This window comes from Stigmatopora nigra, chromosome 15 (assembly GCF_051989575.1).
Source record: "Stigmatopora nigra isolate UIUO_SnigA chromosome 15, RoL_Snig_1.1, whole genome shotgun sequence".
In the NCBI taxonomy this organism is placed as follows: domain Eukaryota; kingdom Metazoa; phylum Chordata; class Actinopteri; order Syngnathiformes; family Syngnathidae; genus Stigmatopora; species Stigmatopora nigra.
In genome coordinates, this window is record NC_135522.1 from 9,979,668 (window position 1) to 10,003,747 (window position 24,080).

General features: G+C 40.6%; 1 protein-coding gene across 1 annotated transcript in view; it reads right to left on the reverse strand.

Moving 5' to 3' along the window:
- Positions 1 to 1,490: 1,490 nt before the first annotated feature.
- The window catches only part of llgl1 (LLGL scribble cell polarity complex component 1), a 40,370-nt gene continuing 17,780 nt past the window's right edge, over positions 1,491 to 24,080 (reverse strand). The window contains exons 6-24 of the mRNA XM_077734773.1: positions 22,137 to 22,299; positions 21,908 to 22,043; positions 20,914 to 20,968; positions 20,638 to 20,792; positions 20,264 to 20,484; positions 18,887 to 18,954; positions 17,593 to 17,767; positions 15,570 to 15,674; positions 14,063 to 14,355; positions 13,851 to 13,998; positions 13,609 to 13,747; positions 12,355 to 12,668; positions 11,654 to 11,845; positions 11,502 to 11,574; positions 11,294 to 11,408; positions 9,849 to 9,913; positions 8,468 to 8,603; positions 8,318 to 8,400; positions 1,491 to 2,497 (exon numbers count right to left, since the gene is read on the reverse strand). Coding sequence (XP_077590899.1) covers positions 8,322 to 8,400; positions 8,468 to 8,603; positions 9,849 to 9,913; positions 11,294 to 11,408; positions 11,502 to 11,574; positions 11,654 to 11,845; positions 12,355 to 12,668; positions 13,609 to 13,747; positions 13,851 to 13,998; positions 14,063 to 14,355; positions 15,570 to 15,674; positions 17,593 to 17,767; positions 18,887 to 18,954; positions 20,264 to 20,484; positions 20,638 to 20,792; positions 20,914 to 20,968; positions 21,908 to 22,043; positions 22,137 to 22,299 — 2,632 coding nt within the window. The 3' untranslated portion in view covers positions 1,491 to 2,497; positions 8,318 to 8,321. The remainder of the gene's footprint in view (positions 2,498 to 8,317; positions 8,401 to 8,467; positions 8,604 to 9,848; positions 9,914 to 11,293; positions 11,409 to 11,501; positions 11,575 to 11,653; positions 11,846 to 12,354; positions 12,669 to 13,608; positions 13,748 to 13,850; positions 13,999 to 14,062; positions 14,356 to 15,569; positions 15,675 to 17,592; positions 17,768 to 18,886; positions 18,955 to 20,263; positions 20,485 to 20,637; positions 20,793 to 20,913; positions 20,969 to 21,907; positions 22,044 to 22,136; positions 22,300 to 24,080) is intronic.

Below are 24,080 nucleotides of genomic sequence, written 5' to 3' on the forward strand. Positions count from 1 at the left end.
AATCCCCCCACTCCAACTCCTTCAACCCTATACCCCCCCACCACCACCACCTCAATCCCCCCCACTCCAACTCCCCCCAACACTATACCCCCCACCACCACCTCAATCCCCCCACTCCAACTCCCCCCAACACCACCTCAATCCCCACCCACTCCAACTCCCCCCAACAGTATATACTCTCCCCACCACCACCCACTCCAACTCCCCCCAACAGTATATACCCCCCCCCCCCACCACCGCCTCAATCCCCCCACTCCAACTCCCCCAACACTATAACCCCCCACCACCACCTCAATCCCCACTCCAACTCCCCCCAACACTGCCTCAATCCACCCCACTCCAACTCCCCCCAACAATATACCCCCCACCACTGCCTCAATCCCCCCTACTCCAACTCCCCCCAACACTATACCCCCCCACCACCACCTCAATCCCCCCCCACTCCAACTCCCCCCAACAGTATACCCCCCACCACCGCTTCAATCCCCCCACTCCAACTCCCCCCAAAACTATATCCCCCCCCACCACCGCCTCAATCCCCCCCACTCCAACTCCCCCCAACCCTATACCCCCCACCACCACCTCAATCCCCCCCCACCACCACCTCAATCCCCCCACTCCCCCAACACTATACCCCCCCACCACCGCTTCAATCCCCCCACTCCAACTCCTTCAACCCTATACCCCCCCACCACCACCACCTCAATCCCCCCACTCCAACTCCCCCCACCACCACCTCAATCCCCCCCACTCCCCCCAACACTATACCCCCCCACCACCGCTTCAATCCCCCCACTCCAACTCCTTCAACCCTATACCCCCCCACCACCACCACCTCAATCCCCCCACTCCAACTCCCCCCACCACCACCTCAACCCCCCCACTCCCCCCAACACTTTACCCCCCCCCCACCACCACCTCAATCCCCCCACTCCAACTCCCCCAACACTATACCCCCACCACCACCTCAATCCCCCCCACTCCCCCCAACACTATACCCCCACCACCACCTCAATCCCCCCCACTCTCACTAACAGTATACCCCCCCACCACTGCCTCAGTTCCCCCCCACTCCAACTCCTTCAACCCTATACCCCCCCCCACCACTGCCTCAGTTCCCCCCCACTCCAACTCCTTCAACCCTATACCCCCCCACCACCACCACCTCAATCCCCCCCCAATCCAACTCCCCCCAACACTATACCCCCCACCACCGCCTCCATCCCCCCACTCCAACTCCCCCCAACCCTATACCCCCCACCACCACCTCAATCCTCCCACTCCAACTCCCCCCACCACCACCTCAATCCCCCCACTCCCCCCAACACTATATACCCCCACCCCCCACCACCTCAATTCACCCCCACCCCAACTCCCCCCAACACTATACCCCCCACCACTGCCTCAATCCCCCCACACTATACCACCCCCCCACCACCACCACCTCAATCCCCCCCACTCCCTTTTGTGTAAATGAATCTACAAAACAATTACTTAGAGTACATAATTTTATTAACATTCACAATCCATCAGCTGAAATGCTAATGCTATATACTATTAAAATACCAACCACAAAACAGAATGACAAAAGAATTTAACTGAGGAATTTAAAAAGAATTGCCAGTTTAAGTTTAAAGATTTACGTCAGTCAAAAAAAACCTAAAAATACAATTTAAAAAAAAAAGGGATTTCTAAAATTTTTAAACTAGATAAGTTAGTTGTGAGGTCCCTTTTCAAGCTTGTCAGTGTTGTGATTAAAAGATGGAAGAAAAAAGTATTTTTTTAGGCTCCAACATGTGACACATGTCATATGTTAACCTAGTATATTTAGACACTGTATACATAGATTTGTTTTTACACAGTAAAAGTTCAAGAAAAAAAAGAACTGGTGATTCAAGCTCTGCTGCCAGCATACATTACCCACAATTCACCAAAATGCAAGCCAAACTGGTGTATCGCACACATACCTCATGTCCCACTTTCTCGGGTGGCACCATAAAACATATCTGCAGAAGAAACAGCTAAAAAAAAAGTGATTCAAAATTACATTTTTAAGCCATAAAAATCATTACCGTGTCCTAGATGTTGTCCAAAAATCTCAAAACAACCACAGAACTACCTTCAAACTTCCACTTTATCCAAGAGCCAAAAAAGAAACATCAATCATCCATCTTCACATAAACAAAAACCTTCTTAAACCTGGACATACCTTCTTTCACTCCCCTGTACCATATTGTTGTAGCATCCCCTTCACCAAAGAAAATGTACACGCAAATCACGCCAAAACCCTCTGGAATGAAAAATAACAGTTGGTCCTACGTTTAGTGGTGTGAGAATGAGAGGGTTTAGTCCTCCCATGCCATTTTCAGGCTCAGAAGAACCCGAGTTGAGAGCCGAACGTGTGGGAGGGCTTCTCAGTGGGCTTCAGATTGTGTGATGAGATGTTTGTGGTCCAGCACCGAAATCAAGTCCATTCAGAGACCACCTGAGCCCCTCCCTGCAAATGGTAAAAGACTCCTTTAAAGGCTTCAGAGGACATTATTAGGAGGCTGTCATTGGTGGTATTAAAACATAAGCAGTCACAACCACTTCTACTAGTTTTCAACTAGTTTGGACATTTGTGTCTGAAAAGGGTAGGCAACAAGTACATAGTAAATGTACTCTTAATTTTTCATTCTTAACCTCAGTTTCTTCCGGAAAAACATTATTCGTTGATTCATTTTAACACTTCTTTAATCTTAACAATATTAAAGTATACACACATGTGCATACATACATGCATGTATACACACATGTGCATACATGTGTGTATATATATATACACATGTATGCACATGTGTGTATATACACATGTATGCACATGTGTGTGTATATACACACATGTGCATACATGTGTATATATACACACATGTGCATACATGTGTATGTATACACACATGTGCATACATGTGTATGTATACACACATGTGCATACATGTGTATATATACACACATGTGCATACATGTGTATATATACACACATGTGCATACATGTGTATATATACACACATGTGCATACATACATGTGTGTATATATACACACATGTGCATACATACATGTGTGTATATATACACACATGTGCATACATACATGTGTATATATACACACATGTGCATACATACATGTGTATATATACACACATGTGCATACATACATGTGTATATATACACACACACGTGCATACATACATGTGTATATATATACACACACACGTGCATACATACATGTGTATATATATACACACACACGTGCATACATACATGTGTATATATATACACACACACGTGCATACATACATGTGTATATATATACACACACACGTGCATACATACATGTGTATATATATACACACACACGTGCATACATACATGCGTATATACACACACACACGTGCATACATACATGCGTATATACACACACATGTGCATACATACATGCGTATATATATACACATGTGCATACATACATGCGTATATATATACACACACATGTGCATACATACATGCGTATACACACACACACGTGCATACATACATGCGTATATACACGCACACGAGCATACATACATGCGTATATACACACACACACGTGCATACATACATGCGTATATACACACACACACGTGCATACATACATGCGTATATACACACACACACGTGCATACATACATGCGTATATACACACACACGTGCATACATACATGCGTATATACACACACATGTGCATACATACATGCGTATATATATACACACACATGTGCATACATACATGCATATATACACACACATGTGCATACATACATGCGTATATATATATACACACACATGTGCATACATACATGCGTATATATATATACACACACATGTGCATACATACATGCGTATATATATACACACACATGTGCATACATACATGCGTATATATATACACACACATGTGCATACATACATGCATATATACACACATGTGCATACATACATGCATATATACACACATGTGCATACATACATGCATATATACACACATGTGCATACATACATGCATATATACACACATGTGCATACATACATGCATATATACACACATGTGCATACATACATGCATATATACACACGTGCATACATACATGCATATATACACACATGTGCATACATACATGCATATATACACACACATGTGCATACATACATGCATATATACACACATGTGCATACATACATGCATATATACACACATGTGCATACATACATGCATATATACACACATGTGCATACATACATGCATATACACACACATGTGTATACTTGTATATACACACACATGTGCATACTTGTATATACACACACATGTGCATACTTGTATATACACACACATGTGCATACTTTTTTTTTTTTTTTTTTTTTTTTTTTTTTTTTTTTTTTTTTTTTTTTTTTTTTTTTTTTTTTTTTTTTTTTTTTTTTTTTTTTTTTTTTTTTTTTTTTTTTTTTGACATCATAGGGCGCCGTTCAAAGCGGCTGCTTGTTGCAATAGCTCCCTAAACCCTCACTCGAATTCTGTGTTTGTACAGCTTTTTTACGGATTTTTATCCTTTATTTTATGTTTTTATTGTCTCTTAAGACTTTAGTTGTTACTTCACTTTATATATTATATTCGATACTTTAATGTTTTGGGACTTTACTTTCAAGACTCTACTCCAAGACTCAAGCTGTGCGAGAGGCAGTCTTTGATCTACTAGTTTAGTCCATCTTTTCAAATTCAAATTTCAAAATTTTGGAGACTATTTTGACCCACCCAGCCATGCCTACACTGCTTTACACGAGGGATCAACTGTTAGCGCTACGCAATACCGGGATTCCCCTGGACTTGGACCTCCCCGCTGAGTTAAAGAGGAAGAGAAGAGGATGCAGAGCCGGACGAAAATGTCAGGAGAAAAAGCGACGCTTCAGACCCAGCATTCCATCTATTATAATGGGGAACGTAAGATCTCTCCCCAACAAGATGGAAGAGCTAACGGCGCTGACCAAACAACAAGGACAATATCGGAGCGCCTGCATTATCTGCTTCACGGAGACCTGGCTGGATGAGCGAATACCAGACTCTCTAATCTCCTTGGATGGCTTTCAGCTGGTGAGGGCGGACAGGGACCCTGAGGAGAGCGGTAGGAAGAAAGGTGGGGGACTAGCTGTCTTTATTAACAGTAGATGGTGCAGTCCTGGGCATATTACTGTGAAGGAGCAATTTTGCTCTCGAAATATCGAGCTAGTAGCTGTTAGCATCAGGCCGTTTTACATCCCCCGGGAGTTCTCGCACGTCATCATAATAACTGTGTATATACCTCCCTCGGCCGATGCGGCAGTGGCTCGTGAGCTGCTCCACACTACTCTGTCCCGGCTACAGACGTCACACCCCCAGTCTCTCCTTCTTATCTCCGGTGATTTTAACCATGCTCCCTTGACTTCGACTCTCCCCACCTTCACTCAGTATGTGAAGTGCTGCACCAGGGAACAAAAAACTCTGGACCTGCTGTATGCCAACACAAAGGAGGCATACAGCTCAGCCCCCCTTCCCCCACTGGGCCGCTCAGACCACAACCTGGTCCATCTGATCCCCACCTACATCCCTATGGTGAGGAAAATAAAACCTACCACGAGGATCATACAAAGATGGACCGAGGAGACCAGCATGGTACTGAGGGACTGTTTTGAGACAACCGACTGGGAGGTGCTGTGCAAACCACATGGGGAAGACATCGACAGCTTGACCCACTGCATCACAGATTACATCAACTTCTGTGTGGAGAACATCGTACCCTCCAAGAAGGTCCGTTGTTACTCCAACAATAAGCCGTGGGTCACCAGGGATCTAAGGGCCCTCCTGAACAAGAAGAAGAGGGCTTTTAGGTCTGGGGAGAAGGAGAGTCTCAAAACGGTCCAGAAGGAGCTGAAGAGAGAGATAAGGAGGGGAAAGACCAGCTACAGGAGGAGGCTAGAGAAGCAACTCCAAAGAGGCAACACCAAAGAGGTCTGGAGGAGCTTGAGGACCATCTCGGGCCATGGAGGCAACAGTGGGAAAGGCCCGGAGTCCGGAGACGGGGAGTGGGCCAACGAACTGAATCAGTTCTTTAACAGATTCAGCCCTGCCCCTGCTCCCCTGACCCCCCAGACCAGAAGCAACTCTACCCCCTCGTTCTCCTCTTCCTCCCCCTCTTCCTCCCCCTCTTCCACCGGTCTCTGCATCACTGTCGATCAGGTGACAAAACAACTAAAGAAGATCGAGGCAAGGAAGGCTACCGGTCCGGACGGCCTCAGCTCCAGACTACTGAGAGAGTGTGCGGATCAGCTTGGCACAGTGATTCTGCATATTTTCAACCTCAGCCTCAGTCTGCAGAAGGTCCCAACCTTGTGGAAAACTTCCTGCGTGGTCCCAGTCCCAAAGACTGCGAACGCCAGGGAGCCAAACCACTTCAGGCCGGTAGCACTAACCTCTCACCTGATCAAGACACTGGAGAGGATCATCCTCAACCACCTGAGCCCCCTGATGAATGCAGAGCTGGACCCTCTGCAGTTCGCCTATCGTCCAGGCATTGGTGTGGAAGATGCTACCACCTACCTGATGCACAGGTCTCTTTCACACCTGGAGAACTCGGGAAGCACGGTGAGAATGATGTTTTTTGACCTCTCCAGCGCATTCAACACCATTCAGCCGGTCCTTCTGAGAGGGAAACTGGAGGTGGCTGGAGTAAGGAACCACCTGGCTGCATGGATCATCGACTTCCTCACCAACAGACCACAATATGTGAGACTCCAGGACTGTACGTCTGATGTGGTAACTTGCAGCACGGGGGCCCCACAAGGCACAGTGCTTTCCCCACTCCTCTTCTCCCTCTACACGTCAGACTTTAAACATAATACAGACACCTGCCACCTCCAGAAATTCTCCGACGACACCGCCATTGTTGGACGAGTGACTGACGGGAACGACCTGGAGTACAGGGGAGTCATCACAGCCTTTGTCGACTGGTGTAGGCAAAACCACCTGCACATCAACACCAGTAAGACAAAGGAAATGGTCGTTGACTTTCGGAGGACACCTCAACAGACCACTCAGGTGAACATCCAGGGTAAAGACATTGAAATCGTGGACAACTTGAAGTATCTGGGTGTTCACCTCAACAGTAGACTAGACTGGTCCACAAACATAGATGCCCTGTACAGAAGGGGCCAGAGCCGCCTCTACCTGTTGAGGAGCCTACGGTCCTTTGGTGTGTGCAGGTCACTGTTGAGGACCTTCTATGACACTGTGGTGGCATCTACGGTGTTTTATGCAGTGGTCTGTTGGGGAAGTGGGAGCACGGAGAGGGACAGGAACAGGCTGAACAAGCTGATCAGGAGGGCCAGCTCTGTTCTGGGCTGTCCTTTGGACTCTGTGGAGGAAGTGGGAGAGCGGAGGATGCTGACCAGGATGAGGTCCATCATGGACAGCACCTCCCACCCCCTGCATGAGTCTGTGGAGTCCCTCCAAAGCTCTTTCAGCAATAGACTGCTACACCCTCATTGCAGGAAGGAGCGCTTCCGCAGATCCTTCCTCCCATCAGCCGTCAGGCTCTTTAACTCAAAAAAGGCTGTGGGTTAGGACCTCCCGAATTTCGGATACAGTGTAGATGTGCTTGTATATATATGTATGTGTATGTATATATATATCTCACCAACACAGTTACCTATTTATATATTTATTCATGTATTTATTTATTAACTTACTATTAAGTACCCATTTGTGTATAATGCCTTTTCTATTCCTGCATCCTCACCCTCTTCCTATTGCAACAAAGAAATTTCCCGATTACGGGATGAATAAAGTTATCCAATCCAATCCAATCCAATATACACACACATGTGCATACTTGTATATACACACACATGTGCATACTTGTATATACACACACATGTGCATACTTGTATATACACACACATGTGCATACTTGTATATTCACACATGTGCATACTTGTATATTCACACATGCATACTTGTATATACACACATGTGCATACTTGTATATACCCATGTGCATACTTGTATATACCCATGTGTATACTTGTATATACCCACGTGTATACATGTGTATACTTGTATATACATGTATATACTTGTTAATACATGTATATACACGTGTATACATGTATATACATGTGTATACTTGTATACACATGTATGCACATTGTTGGCAAAATAATCACTATAAAACTATAAAATATCCACCACACATTGACAATAGTGCACCTGTTTAATTGATGAGGATGCCAGCATGGTGTCCTTCCTCCTCTTGAATGTTCTTCAAGTTGTTTTCTTCCTCCTCCACAGTTCTGTGAGGCAAACCACCAAAGTTTTTAATGACACATTCGAGAAAGATGAGAATCCATTTTGACTTACGTGAGGAAGTCTCTGACATCTTCCACCGTGAGTTCCCCAGTGGATTCCAGAGTGACGTCTGCACAGCTGAGAGGGGAGTCCAGAGGCGTGTCGGAAAGGGGGGAGGACAAGGAGCTGAGGGGATCCTCTGCTCGACCTGCAGGGGGGAGCAAACAACTCAGGACATTGCCACCATTGCCTAGTATTCCAACATCAGTTTTAAGAAACACTAGTTCTTATTCATAATGAAACGTGTCATTTTCTTCTTAGTGCAGACCTAAAACTACATAAATACTGATTTGCAGTTATTCAATGTGAACAAAATCCAAAAGTAGACCCTAACCTAACCCCTAACCCTAACCCAAAAAAAAACTAGGTGGCAAATATTGAACTCCGATAAAACTAACTCCTTCTATTTAAAATGAATTGGACGCCTAGTGTAGTTAAAAGCAGCCAAGGAATTAAATAGAGACTATTCCAATGAAAAAGAAAAAAAAACATTGATTTCTGTGGAAGGTCCACAACCTAGTGCAGTGTTTCTCTCTTTTTTTTTTTTTAGCTGTGGCACACTTTTTGCATTGAAAATATCTCAAGGGACACCACCATCTAAAAACCTTTTAATTTAAAACTATGTCTCCTATATTAACCATAGTCATTCTCATAAAAGTTTTTTCAGCAGGAATCACACAAACCAACTAAATGATTCCAAAATCTAATTTTTCACACTGACTTAATGTCACCAAAAGTTGACATATGCGGACCCTGAACAACATCCGAGTTTAGTGATGAAAAAATAAGTCATATGTTTTTAATTGCATTATTTCATGACTTTTCTCCAAATAGAACTTAAATCTAATATTAAGCAAAATAATTTTGTGCTCACACAGACTTTACTTCGGCAAAAGTTAATGCCCTATAAACCAACTTTGGTTCATGTTAGAGAAAAATAAGCAACAAAATGATTGTTTCAAAATTTGAAACGTGTAGTAGTATAATCTATAATTTAATGTCCATAAAGTTTTGATTTTAACCTTGTAATAATTCAATTTAATCTCATTATATTAATACTAATTTTTCTCTGAATATTACATTGTATGATTTCTTGCAATTTCCTATGGAACGCCAAAGATTGTAATATATCACCATACTGATTAATATATTGCCATATTATAATCATAAAATGCAAATTCAGTTTGTGTCCAAAACCAACAAACATGTTCACATTGGCCTTCACAAGTTTGAGTTCCAAGCAAAAAGGGGAGGAGCCAAGCAGGAAAGACAATTGGGGCATGCTGAATGGTTACCATGGAGATTGGAGGGGACCCCTGCTTGGATGGGGCTTAAGAGGTCCAACACAGTAAAGAAAACAAGGCAGAGAAGTGGAAATGCCAGCGTGTCATACCTTCAGCCTGCCCCGTCTGGTTTTTGTGTGTCCCGTTGATTTGTAGCAGCGCCGTCGTGCCGCCGCTGAGGAAACATGAAAATGCTTAGTTTACTTTTGAGAGTTGAGGAAATGGCAGTCTGAGTGTTTTCTGATAATTCTGATGGTGGCGCCCAAATGTGGAATGCATTTGAACTTAGATGATTTGCCATAATCATTTTGATGATAGTACGTACTGTCCTTTAAATAGGAGTTAATCTACGAGTGAAGACTGCCAAAGTTATGAAAAACTTTCCGAGACATATTATTGAATTACAATTACATTTGTTTGAAAATATGAATGGAGCAACATTTGGCATCTTGAAATCATACCCAAATATCGAATATACTTGCTCGAGAAGTCCAGAATTCTCTATTTCTTTTAAATAATATACATATATACAGTAAAGGTAAAACATTTGGAAAATACCCAAATCATTACTGCAATTGATAAAATTTAAAATTAGGCCAATAAACACCCGCAAAGTTGAAACCATTTCAGTTGACTACCACTTGAAGCTCATTAAGAAAATGTCAAGAGTTCACAAAAAAGTATTCAGAGCAAAGGATATCTACTTTGTAGAAAGAGAGAACAAAACCGATTTATATTTATTTTAAAAAGTACAGTAATACCTTGACATACGAGTCTCCCAGCATACAAAAAAATTGATAAAAAGAAAATTCTGAACAAATTTTTGCCCTGCAATACGACAGAAATTGATAAGCGTGCGAGAGGATGCTAATGAAACAGTATCGCTCCGTCTTTCTCGCCACATCTCTTTCGCATAAAGATATCTTCAAGCATCGGCCCTTGCAGTTTGCATGTTTTTACATGCTTTTTTGCATTAATCAGTGCAGAATTAAGTGATAAAACAATGCGTCAAAATCAACTCGGTGCAATGAAGGGTAGCGAGAAGAAAAAGTGTATTATGCCAATCGATGTTAAGCCTGAAGTAGTAGAAAAACCATGAGTTGTGTACGCGTGGCTGAGTGGCTCACCAATGTAAGATTAAAACTTATTTTAAAGTGCGTGTGTGCATGTAGTAATCTAAGTTAATTTAGGTATAAATTTAAAGTTTATGTTATGTTACGAGCGTGTTGCTGTCAAGTTTCTCTCTCCCCTCTCTCCTGCTGTCACTTGCTCATGTCAGCCAATACGCACTTCAAAAAATCATGATTTTAGGGTAACCCTATATATATCGATGATGATGTACAATATAGCGATTGTACACCCTCAAATACATTGATAGGTGTGTCTCAATTGAACTTAAATGATGTCAAATGACCTAGCAGCTTCAAGTCAATACACTACTAGATTTTCTCAAAATTGCTTCACTTGTTGACTTACATACTGTTTGAAATCAAATAGATTGGGAGTCTACGAGCAATAAAGTCATTTTAAGAGTCAAATAGAGTTAACTAATTACCTGTTCAGAGTGGACTGTGAGAGTCGCTCCAGTGGAACAGAACAAAATGGTTCAGTGAAGACCTTCGCAGACAAGGAGAACCGCTCATATTCTGAGGGAGAGATCAGGTAGAAACCTGCAGGGAGACAATAATAAGACACACATGGAATGTTGATAACCAGTGTGCAGCATTGAAATGATAGATGACAAACTGCCATTCATTCCTCACCTTGTCCATTTCTGGTGAAGACACATGATGCAATGCCACTGATGTCCTCTTTACGGATGCAGTCATAGCGCACCTAAAAACAACAATGGGACAAAATTACACGATGTCTGCTTGTAAGGTTATCATCAAACATTTAAAAACTGCAAAATTACCTGCGGTCTAAGGCCAGGTATGTTAAAAAGGTGCATATCGCCCATGTTGGTGAGACACACTAACGTGTGCTCACTGTAGTCTTCTTGAGCCGTTGAGTTGAAAACCACCAGGGCAACCTTCCTCACCCGACAGCCCTCGTGAGCGGTTAACTTGAACTTCGTCTTTGCGCTCACTTTAGGAAGTGAGAACACCTAAAAAGAAAGAAATGACACTTTGGATTCCATGTTTGCAAAATGTGAAAAAAATGGAAAACCACAAAATTTAGGAGGAAAGGCAGAACTCAACAAAATGTTGTTACATATCTTTTGTCCTCTGCTAGAATTAATGATTTGCACATGATCAGAGTTAAGGTACGCAGGTGCTTAATGGTGATGACTGTGGAGTTAATATAGGCTTGATATCATATTCAACAAACATTAAAAAAAAAAAAAAAAAAATCAACATTTTGGCCTTTATGGGAATTTAAGCTTACGTTTTCGAGGAGCTCACTCATTTGTTATCAACCAAATCAGATAGATGCAAACACTATTAAGAAGTGTTTGACCATGACAAAAAAAAAAACATTTACCCAACTTGCCAATTTTTCGATTATCGCGGCCATGTCTAGTTTACATTAACCACGATATTTGAGGGATTACTGTACTACCCTTTTTTAATGACCATCAAGCAGAGGCACTGCTATATTGTAATCATACGTTACCTTAAGTTGTTCTTCAGAGCAAATGAGCACAGAATGAGGATTGGACATATCAGGAGCAATGGAGAGGTCCTGTGAAGCTTCATAGGGTTCTGGTAGAGGTTTAGCACGTCCATCCAGCACGCTGATGGACACCACGGGTGCTCTGTGCATCAACTGGATCTCTTTCCCCAACACTGCCTCCACACAAGCGGCGCTTTCACCTGAGACGCCCCGGTCGGACCCACGCCCGGAGCTTACGCCGGGTACCTCGAGAGCATAAGCGTACACGCTACCCGAGTTGGTGCCGGCCCAGAGCGTGGGACCGTGGTGTGTACCTGAACAAAAGAAAAAAAAAAGAATCCGGTTGAGAAATAATATTTGTTTTTAAGAGAGGGTCAGAAGAAACTTTATCTGTGAGCATAAGAGAACTTCTTTAAATTCATTCATTGTGTTCGTGGTATTTTTTCTCACGGGTTTCTATAAACATTTTTTTAATTGCCGTATTTTCACGACTATAAGGCACACCGCATTATAAGGCGCACCCTCAATGAATGACATTTTTTTTCATATATAAGGCGCACTGTATTATAAGGTGCACTGTCAATTTTGGAGAAAATTTAAGACTTAAGTGCGCCTTATAGTCGTGAAGATACGGTAATTGCTATTGACTTCCATGTATGAAGCACTCGCTACACAGTCACCTCTAGAGCCAGCCAATGTTGTTTTGGATTTTTTTTGTATAAAATCTTCCAGTGGGGGAGGAGCTATATGATGGAAGATTTTGTAAACTAAGATGGCATCTGCATATTTAACAGTATTGTTTCAGTTCAGGCGTTTGTGTTTTTTTTTTAATAACCAACAGTGGTGGTTTTTGGTTTTCTGTTTTTTTTTCTTCCATATATAAGGCGCACTGTCTATTTTGTAGAAAATTTAAGACTTTTAAGTGCACCTTATAGTCGTGAAAATACGGTAAAAAGCATCAATGGTTCTCAGTTCATATGTGAGGAGGGTATTACTGTAAATCACATGTTGATATTGTGATGTATCACCATAGGTTATTATTATAGACCAGCCAAGAATCGATTTGTTTTAAAAAGAAGGGACTAATAAAAAGAACCGTCAGGATGCCAGCAAAATGTTCCACTAGAATAAAATTACTACACTAAAATAGCTTCTATTAGCTCATTGGCTGCAACAGAATTTTATGATAAAAAGCAAGTGTGCCCAAAATTTAAAAGAAAAACTATGAAGTAGCTGACAATTGAGTTGACGTACCATCACGAAGAAAGGTGTCAGCAAAGCACAGACAACGAACAACTCCAGACAACGAATCGTCTGCTGATCGAGGTTCAATCCTCCGTTGGATCGGGGCCATTTCCTCATGCTCAGCAAGGGCAGCGTTTGCCTCTTGGACCTTTCCCCAGAACATAAATATTAGATAAATAATAGTTTCAAAATATATAAAAATAGAAGTGATGATGAACAATCTCCCCTTTTCAAGATCGACCAGTGCGTACCTTGCTGGCTGGTGTGATGGGTCGTTTCTTTCCAGAGACTCGACTCTTGCGGATTCGCCTGAAACTCTGCCGTAAAGACTTTTTCAAAGACTTTACTCTTGAGAGGGGACCCTCCATCGCCAGGGAGTCATTGGGATGTAAGGTACACCTAGAAGATAATAGGAAATTAGATCACAATTTTTCACAATATACCCAAAATCTTATAAAAATACCTCGCCAAGACCGCATTTCTTCTATGGTAGTCAAAGAGGCCAAAACCATGACTGGTCCCAAAGGCGATAAGATTCCACTCTGCATGCAGCGCGATAGATGTGACAGAAGCCGGTGGCATGCATTGCACCAACACTTGAGGCTGAAAGCCGGGAGGGAAGGGGGCGGGTTTGAGGCGGGGTTCCAATCGATCGTGGCCCTTCCATGTGAAGCCCTCCCTGTCCTGCAGCAGATCTACCACAGATACGTCCACCGTGTGGTCTGAGCTCTCGTCACTCAAGCTAAGCACAATCACCTGATGGAAGTGGGAGAACATACAGGAGAACGAATTGAAACCATGAAAGTCAGCTGGTTATGAACCAAGTGGAAGTGTTATACAATAAAAGATGAAATATTGATATAGTCAAATTGCTCACCGCCAATAAAATACAGAGCACTAAAAATGTTTGGAAGCAAACCAAGGGTAGTAAAAGTTCTATTGAGGGGTTTTACTTTGTTTCAAAAATAACTATTACATGCAATGTTCTTTCTATGATTGTTATCTATGCATAAAACATGAATGTCACCAGAATATGCAGAAATCTGACTTAAATGTTACCCTAATTTTCACATGTATACTTTTCACTTCTCATTCAAATTACTTTTCTGCTGATTGTTTCACTTGAGATAGTTAAGCATCCATTTATATGAAATATTTTTCCATCAGAAAACTTCCTTATAACTTTAGCTTCACCACATGTTTTGGCAGAGGAGACCGTTCTAACCAAATTTCACCACTTGTTCTTCTATTTGCACATTACTCCGACAGGGATTCCATCTTAAAAGAGCCACATTTCTTTTTTACTTTGGCTTGTTGTTGTTTCACCAAAGGTTGGTGAAAAAACACACCTACGCATAACGCATCACTAATGAGCCAATCCATGTCATTAACATTTACTAATGCCACGTAAGTAAACTAATTGTTAGTCATAGCTTTACTTATAATTACCGTTTCTTGTCGTTTGTCAGTGACAGGCAGCCACTCTCCAAGTTGCTTTGCAAAATGGCAAAGAAACAATTCTTTTTTTTTTACAATTCAGGTTGGAATTTATGCTGCGCGTTGCATTTGTTTGCGGTTACATGCAAACTGGTTCTTTCGTTATAAATGGTAATTTAAAACAAACAGTTACTGAATAAACTATTTAAGATATAAAGTCATGTTTTTTAACACCAAATAGCACAGTGGAGCAATCTATACAACAGAAAGGAGACCGAGGATCAAATCTCACTCACTAACAAACATCATTTTACAAGACAGCCCCTTCTTTCAAAAGGCCACAGAATATTATTATATATTTTTTCATTATAAAAAAAAAGAAAGGTTGTTTTCACTCTTTCTTCATGAGTCGTTGATCATAAACATTGCTTATACATCTTTGGTAGTGAATGAGATAGTAAGTAGCCTTGGAATTGAATATAGATGCATATAAATTGCTAATGTGTAATTATTTAAATGGTCCATCATTTTACCTGCCCAGCTGTGCCTGCCACCAACAACTTGTTGCTGTACTTGCATAAGCTGATCTTCTGAATGCCCAGACGGGGATCATCACTGTATGGATCAAAACAGCCCACCTAGACAAATACACACAGAATAATAACGAAAATTGTGGTAATGTTATGTAACATATTTTCACGACTATAAGGCGCACTTAAGTCTTAAATTTTCTCCAAAATAGACAGTGTGCCTTATAATCCAGTGCGCCTTATATATGGGGAAAAACAGAAAACCAAAAACGAAAAACCACCACAGTCGGAAATTAAAAAAACACAAACGCCTGAACTGAAACACTACTATTAAATATGCAGATGCCATCTAAGTTTACAACATCTTCCATCATATAGCTCCTCCCCCACTGCAAGGTTTTATACAAAAAAATCCAAAACATCAACAATGGATGGCTCTAGAGGTGACTGTGTAGTGAGTGCTTCATACCTGGCAGTCAATAGCAATCACCATATTTTCACGACTATAAGGCACACTTAAGTCTTACATTTTCTCCAAAATAGACAGTGCGTCTTATAATACAGTGCGCCTTATAATACAATGCGCCTTATAATACAATGCGCCTTATAATACAATGCGCCTTATAATACAATGCGCCTTATAATACAATGCGCCTTATAATACAATGCGCCTTATATATGGAAAAAATGTCATTCATTGCGGGTCTCCTTATAATGCGGTGCACCTTATAGTCGTGAAAATACGGTAATAATGAGACATGATATGGATGAGCATGTGCTGCTCCAGCTCTTTTACATTGCTATCATAAAAAGATCTACTAGAACTTTCATTTGCATAATGTGTACAAAAAACTTCTCTGTAAAAATAGTGCTATGGAAAATCAGTCTCTTTCAAACACATACTAAATTCCAAAAGAATCTCCTGGAAGTTAGTCACAGAAAACAGTGGGGTGATGGGTCTGGTTTTCATTACTGACAGAAGGGGAGGGGGGGGGAACTCATCCCATTAGAGGCCCCATTCCTGAACATGCTGCGCAGTTACCACGGTAGATAAGCGTCTGTGTTTACGCACAGATGAGTGCGTGGGAAGTAAATGGAATATGAAAACACGCTAAACAGGTGTTTTACGAAAAGACTATGGATGTCATAACGAACATTTTCAACATGATCAACAACGTCAAAACTTTTTTTTTTAATTACGATACCACGGATAAACAAAAAACCCAAAAAATGAAATATTGTGGGTTTGTTTCTAAACTCTTTCAATGCCAATGTTAAATAAATGAAACATGTTTGAATGAGATTTACACTAGACATCCAATCCATTTGAAGTGGGAGGCTATCAGTGAATGAAAGTTACTTTATCTGTTGCCATCTTTCCAACTTTAAATGGATTGGACTTCTAGTGCAGTCAATGGCAGCCAATTGGTTTAGATGGAAAATGCAAAAATATCAACTTCTATTTAAAAAAACAAAAAAATTAACCACATTCCCCCAATGACAACACTTTTTTGGTGAACTGTGCTTGTTCAAAAAGAAAGATTATCAATACTTTGGCAAAAGAAAAATCGTATCGTGGTACATTTCAGTAACGATAATACTTCCAATACTTTTGACAACACCAAAGACAGACACGGACTATCAAAATCACTAGGCTGTAATCTGTTAATTTAAAAAAATCAGTTGAGATTTGAATTCAAGTCTAAAAAAACATTCATTCTACCATAATTTATGACCTATGGGCAAAGGCACATCCCTTCTTATAGCTAGGACGTCTCATTTGCAAACAACACAGACATCGTAGAAAAACAGATATTCTAGAGTACTTGATGACTTCTAAAATCAAGGAAAATGTGGGGAGTCTGACTATAAGCCAAACACATGAAACCAATCTGATGAGAAATTAGGCCACCGAGTGTGTATGCATGTGACCCCACGTTGCTTTGATTCTCACTTTGCTCCCATTTATGAGAAAAGATATTAAGCCTCGCTTAAACTCCCATTCTCATTTGTTATGTTTTCTCACCTTCCTGAACGGAGGCCATTCTTCTTCCTGCAGCATGTCAGGATCATCACTAGCATCCTGAGGCTCATCGCAGGGATCGCAGTCCGTGTGGAAGACGTTGGCTGTGCTCAGTTTGTATAGTGGCGTAAGCGCGATACCGGATGCGTCCCAGAAACGCACGGTCCCATCTTCGTGTCTGTAGAATGCACATTGTGTAAAGAAATCTTGTAATACAGCATACATCAGTGTGCATATGCATATTTCTCTCTAATGGGACCCCATTGAATATTCTTCTACTAGGGCTATGTTCAAACAAACACTCAAATGTTTGTTATGGTGATCAAGTTGATAAATGTGTCCATTTTTTTCTGATACCTAAAACACTATTTCAATGACATTTTTTCCATATATATGGCACACTGTATTATAAGGTGCACTGTATTATAAGGCGCACTGACTATTTTGGAGAAAATTTAAGACTTAAGTGCGCCTTATAGTCGTAAAAATATGGTAATTGCTATTGACTTCCAGGTATGAAGCACTCACTACACAGTCACCTCTTGAGCCAGCCATTGTTGATGTTTTGGGATTTTTTTGTAGAAAATCTTGCAGTGGGGGAGGAGCTATATGGTGGATTTTGTAAACTAAGATTACATCTCCATATTTAACAGTATTGTTTCCGTTCAGACGTTTGTGTTTTTTTAATATCCAACAGTGGTGGTTTTTTGTTTTTGGTTTTCTGTTTTTTAAATAAGGCGCACTGGATTATAAAGCGCACTGGATTATAAGGCGCACTGTCTATTTTGGAGGAAATTTAAGACTTTTAAGTGCACCTTATAGTCGTGAAATTACGGTACCTTAAAATTCACTCCTCTTTGAGCTTGAATTAAGCCAGCTCTCAAAATTTTCACAAGTCTGGATGTCTAACCTCTTTAGCTCTGAGCAAATACTCCTACTTCCAAACATGCATCCCTAACTCTAGTTTTGAACCCCTATTTAACCCTTGTTTAAAACCGTAATTTAGAATTGTGACCCAAGTTTGAAGAATTTTTTAAAACAATGTAAGCCCTACTTTGAAATTCTAACTATGGTATAAATCCTAAATTGGGAAATCTAACCCAATTTATGAATGGAACACTTACTAATTGAAAGCCTACATTGGGTTTAAAACTCATGGTGCGCACATTAAAATGTTGCCATGACCTTGCAAGAAAAATATTCTTCAGCCTCAAGAAATAGAAGAAAAAAACTATCATGAATGACAGCATGCAGAATTTCAGTCTCTATACATGTCTGTGCATGAGTGTGCAGGTACCCGGTCAAAAGAAGTTCTTGTTGTCTCGGTGGAGGAGCCAGGTTTTTCCCACCACATATTGGCCAGCTCTTTAAAAAGAAACAATACATTTCAATTCAGCATGAAACATCAGCAAGAAATAATGAACTCATGGGCTGCCTTTGACAATAATAGCCATGCTCTTTCCAGCCTTCTGCTGTGAAAAAGACATGACTATCAATTGAAGATGTCCATCCAATTAAACAGTGAGGGTGGCCGAGAATGAACCAATGTTCATCACTGCAACTCCTCCAGAGGAATGGACGTATAATGTTATTAATGGCAGCCAATGAGTTAATGTCACATATAAAAGAGAACTTTATTGTGTGGACTGATCAAAGTACTGGTATATTTGCTTTGTCTGACAGGCCACATGAACAAGCGTGTGCAGAAAGCAGACAAATCTTTAATCGGCTTTGCTCCTTAGTGTGTGTCTGATTTGGCTTTGTACAAAAAATAGACTGATCATGAGCACCTTCGTGCATACCAGCCACTGATGAAGCAAACACCTGATCAAAGCGGCAGTGTCATTGCAAAGCATAGAACTGACAATTTTCTCCTGTTCACTAACAGTGTGACTGGCTAAACCTCACAAATCGAAAAAGTCATGATCCAAATCGGGTCCTTTCACATAATATTCCCCATGATCAGAATTGAAAGATCCTGTTAAAATGTATTCATTTTATAATTTTTAGAAGTGACAGTTGCTCACAATAGCCATCAAATTCAAATTTGACTGGGTGGCGGGATCGACTCATTTTGATGCTTTTTTTTTTTTATCTATAATTTTTTTTAGTATCTTTAATGTATTTCCGAAGATGTTGGATTCCAACTCGGTAAATTCTAAAAATAAGGTGATTGATTTACATGCAAAAATGTGATTGGGAAATCCCCAATAATTACAACCTCCCACATTTCATTCATTGGCATAAATGCACATTCTTCATGGTTTTTGGATTAAAACCACCTCACTTTTGAAGTTTCAAAAATCCTACCTAAGACTAATACACAACATTATTTGTGCATGTGTACACACAGGTGGGTGAGTATACACCATGACATGAGTAATAGAGAACCTTCCAAATAATTGCTAATGAATTAAAATACATATGTGGATTTTGGATTTACTGTTATAGACTATTGTTCAAAACACCAACTTACAAACTTGAACAAACTGTACCACTAAAATGGTAATAACGGTTGATAAAGTGAAAAATTGGACATGATTTGACAATTTCATACAAACTTACACTAAGGGATATACAGTTCAAACTGGACATATTTACTCATTGAGAATTAGTTAAAAGACAACTATCCATGCAATTGAAGGGGATAAAAAAAAAATAAAACACTTCTCACCCTGGGTGTGTGTTCACTTCCCTGTTGCGCTTTGCCAGCACTGACCAACCTTTCCCACAGTTTGGGAGGGACGCTGGTTATGTGGCATGAGCATGTGATGGCTGAGGAATGGAGAGGAGCCAAGTAGGGAGTTGGCATTGTGGGCCAACCGGGAGTCTGGAGATCAATCACAACCAATTCCTCCTCTAATAAGACCACCAATGCTGACGGGTCATCAAATTCTAGAGTGGGAAGAGCCTTTTTTAATAAATTATACCAGTCATAGTAAAATATCTTTACCACCACAATAACTTCTACCAACAATGAGCAAACAGGAAACTCAATACCAAACTTGGCAAGTTTAATGTCCAATCATTCACCGGTAATGCGTTCACCTTTCTCTGGCTGAACATTGTGGACTGTAAAGAAGTCAATGACCCGGGAAGTAAAATCCAGGGTGACGTGGTCTTTGTTCTGTTGAATGGTGAGACAGTGACGGTCCCCATAGCTGGCTCGAGGCATTCCTCCACTGTACAACAACATTGGCGAACTACGGGGGCAAACAAAGGTTTACATTTCAGCAAATGTGTCATGCACATGATTACATGAAAATTAAGAAGACATTAAAAAAAATGGAAAACTCATTTGCTCTACGTTGATTAAATACTCACCCTGTCGCTGTTGTCCTCCAGAGGATTTTGTTAATAGCTTTGCAGGGAAAAGGACCTGAAACCATAATCATACAAAAAGAACACCATTAGGTGGAGGGACAAGTCCTCAATAAGTACTTTGAAATTAAACAGTGTACATTTGTTCAGACTAGACATTGTTACTGAATTCATTAACTATTAATATTGTTGTAACTCAGTCATTCCTTCATTCTTTCCCCTAGATATTATATTAACGGAAACCAATGAAATATATCTACATGAGAAAAACATTGTCAGGCACTGAAAACGCACTAATAAAACAATATTTTATTCATTAACGGAGTGCAAATTACACAGAACCTAAACAATACATTTTAATGCGAGAGACAATGAAACATGCATATAGATTAAGATTAATTAAAATAAAGAGATTCCAACATATTGCATTATATGTTTTTGGGTTGTTTGAAATATTTTTGAAAGTTATGGAGGGTAAAAATGTCTATGTTGAAATTTTGTCTTCAGATATTTGATTGCAAAAGTATTATTATCCAGTTAATTTAATGATTTTTACATGATCATAGGCCATCAGAAATTTGGTTTTGCAATACTACTAGTAATAGTAATGGATTTTTTGCGTTTTCTTTGTTGTGCACTTAAATTGAGGTGGCTGGCCACCACTTGGACATCTACTAGTGATAAACCCATTTAAATAGTTTTAATTTAGCTTTTAAGAGCCATATGATTATTGGACATCTATCATAGTCAATCACACTGAATTACTTTCTTTTGAAAAATTGCATTTGATTTTTTTAATGTTTTATTCATGTAGTATAGAGTAGTTTTGAGTATCGGTTCCAGGTTGAAAATGTTGAAAATGTGAAACAAGACCCAGCTAGAACCACTTTGAGGGATTCTTTGGAATACAGTCATTTCATAAAGCTGACTATGCACTTTACACAGGCCTCCAATACATTCCAGATAGTAAACACAGACACATGTAAGCATTTCTCACCATATGGGATGGTGGCGGACACCGGCTGCTGACTGTTGCCATTGCCGTTGGCAACAGCCCAAACGGAGTAACCGCCATCGCTATGGGAACTAGCAAATACGTTTCCCGAGCATTCCCACACCAGGCTCTCCAGCTGCTGTAGAGGGTTCACAAGGACAAGTATGAAATAAAATAAAAATAAAAAAAATACAACAAATAAATAGTATAACTGCAGCGCTTGCACTGTTACCTGCTTGCCAAGGAAGAGCTGATCTATTTCACGCTTGCTGACATCCCAAAGAACCACCAGGCCTCGGCTGTAGCCAATTAGAATCTTTCCCGGTTGTCGAGGATGCTCCTGAAGAGACTCCACTGGCCCTAATGATTTGCCACATCTGTAGTCTTCTGGAAGGCTAAAAACACACAAAAAATTTTTTATAAACAACCATTACCTCTAAAAGGTTGGTCATAAGAAAAAAGAAATATTTTCAAGACATAACAAATAGGCTGACAATTAACATTAGTTTAAGATTAATAGTGCATAATATAATGATACATTTGGGCCAACTACCAATATGAGACTGGGTGAACACCTAAATGAATTCCTAACCTATCACAAGGCAGGGATAAAATATAAATATATTTCCAAATTTGGTACAGTTCACATTTTCACATAGTCATCATACAGAGCTGAGTATAACAAAATTGATGGTGCTACACCACAAAGTGCGTCTTCCCAGTAAAATAAATAAATAAGTAATATAAAAAATATAAAAAGTCACAACCTGGCAAGGTAAATTCTAAAATATTGCACATTGTTATTGCGCACCCCTAAGTTATTGCAAAAGGGGAATTTTTGTGTCGTCCTGATGGCTGTGGGGAAAAGATATTTCACCGATATAAAAAGATATGGAAAATGGCTGAGTCACTGAACATTCCATGACATAAAACACATTTGCGGTCTGAAATGTTGTCATGTGTCGGAGTGTTTAGGGAAGTAAAGTGTCCCTTTGCAAGATCTTGGTTGTTACACTGTGTTGGCATTGGAGAATTATATGTTACTTGGCCAATTTTCAGTCTTGATAGCTTCAGATGCATAATCAAGAAGCAAAAAGGTATTTTTACACCTTTAAATCCCTCAACATTAGAATTGTTAACAAGATGTGTTAACCAGCATTGGGCCTATGTGTTTAAATTGTCTAAAACACTAACTTTAACTGTAAAGCAGCACACACAGAACAAAAATAAGTGCATAAGAGTACAGTTGAAGGCATATATTAGAGCTGTTGCACAATGACTCCAACAACACTCATTAGTTCAATAACAAGGCAGATCTGAACTGCTAGACTTGACCAACAAGACATTCCTCTGAGGCAATAGAGGAATGTTTAACAAGACACACCCTCAAGATGTTGGAGGATTCCCTCAACATAAGACAGGGAAGGGAGTGGGAGGAAACAGTGGTTGGATAGTGGAGGAAAATGGCAGACTTATAAACAATTTGGGAAGAGCTGAGAAAAAAAGCTCTTTGCTGGCCGCAGTCAGAGCGAAAAGAAACGAAAGCCTCTTTTTATCTACCTCCATCCGCCTCTCGCAGGCACATGCATCCACTTGCTTTGACAAAATGCCCAACAAGGAAGATCCACTCCACCAATAGATACAGAAACTTCCCTAACACCGATTCTATTGTCTTCCTAAGTATTTTTAGGGAATCTAGCATCCTGCTCTGTGTTTGCGTGTGCGCGGGCATGTTGTATATTCAGCTGAAGCACTTCCCCAACCGGAACATTACGTGTTGGCAGCTGGTACAAAGCCACACTGTGCAAAAACCTCACATCCTTTGCTTTACTCCCACACACATGCGTGCACACCCACCCACACACATGCACGTCCTTATCAGGGTCCTCATTAGGCCTCTGTCCTGCCTACTTCCTTCTACAGAGCAGCTTAATGAGGGGTTTCTTGGATCAGCCAGATAGATGACACAGCATAGCCATACCGCAACAAAACTTCAAATCAGTAACAAACGCTAACCTGTTAAATACAAATGTTGCTACCTCATACGTAAGAAATGTTTCATGTACACACCCCATTCTGGATACTCTGACTTGATCGAGCACATTCCAATCAACATTCTTTTACGGAAAGGTTGATGTTGATTCATAATTTACTGGGGACAAATGGAAAACGTCTA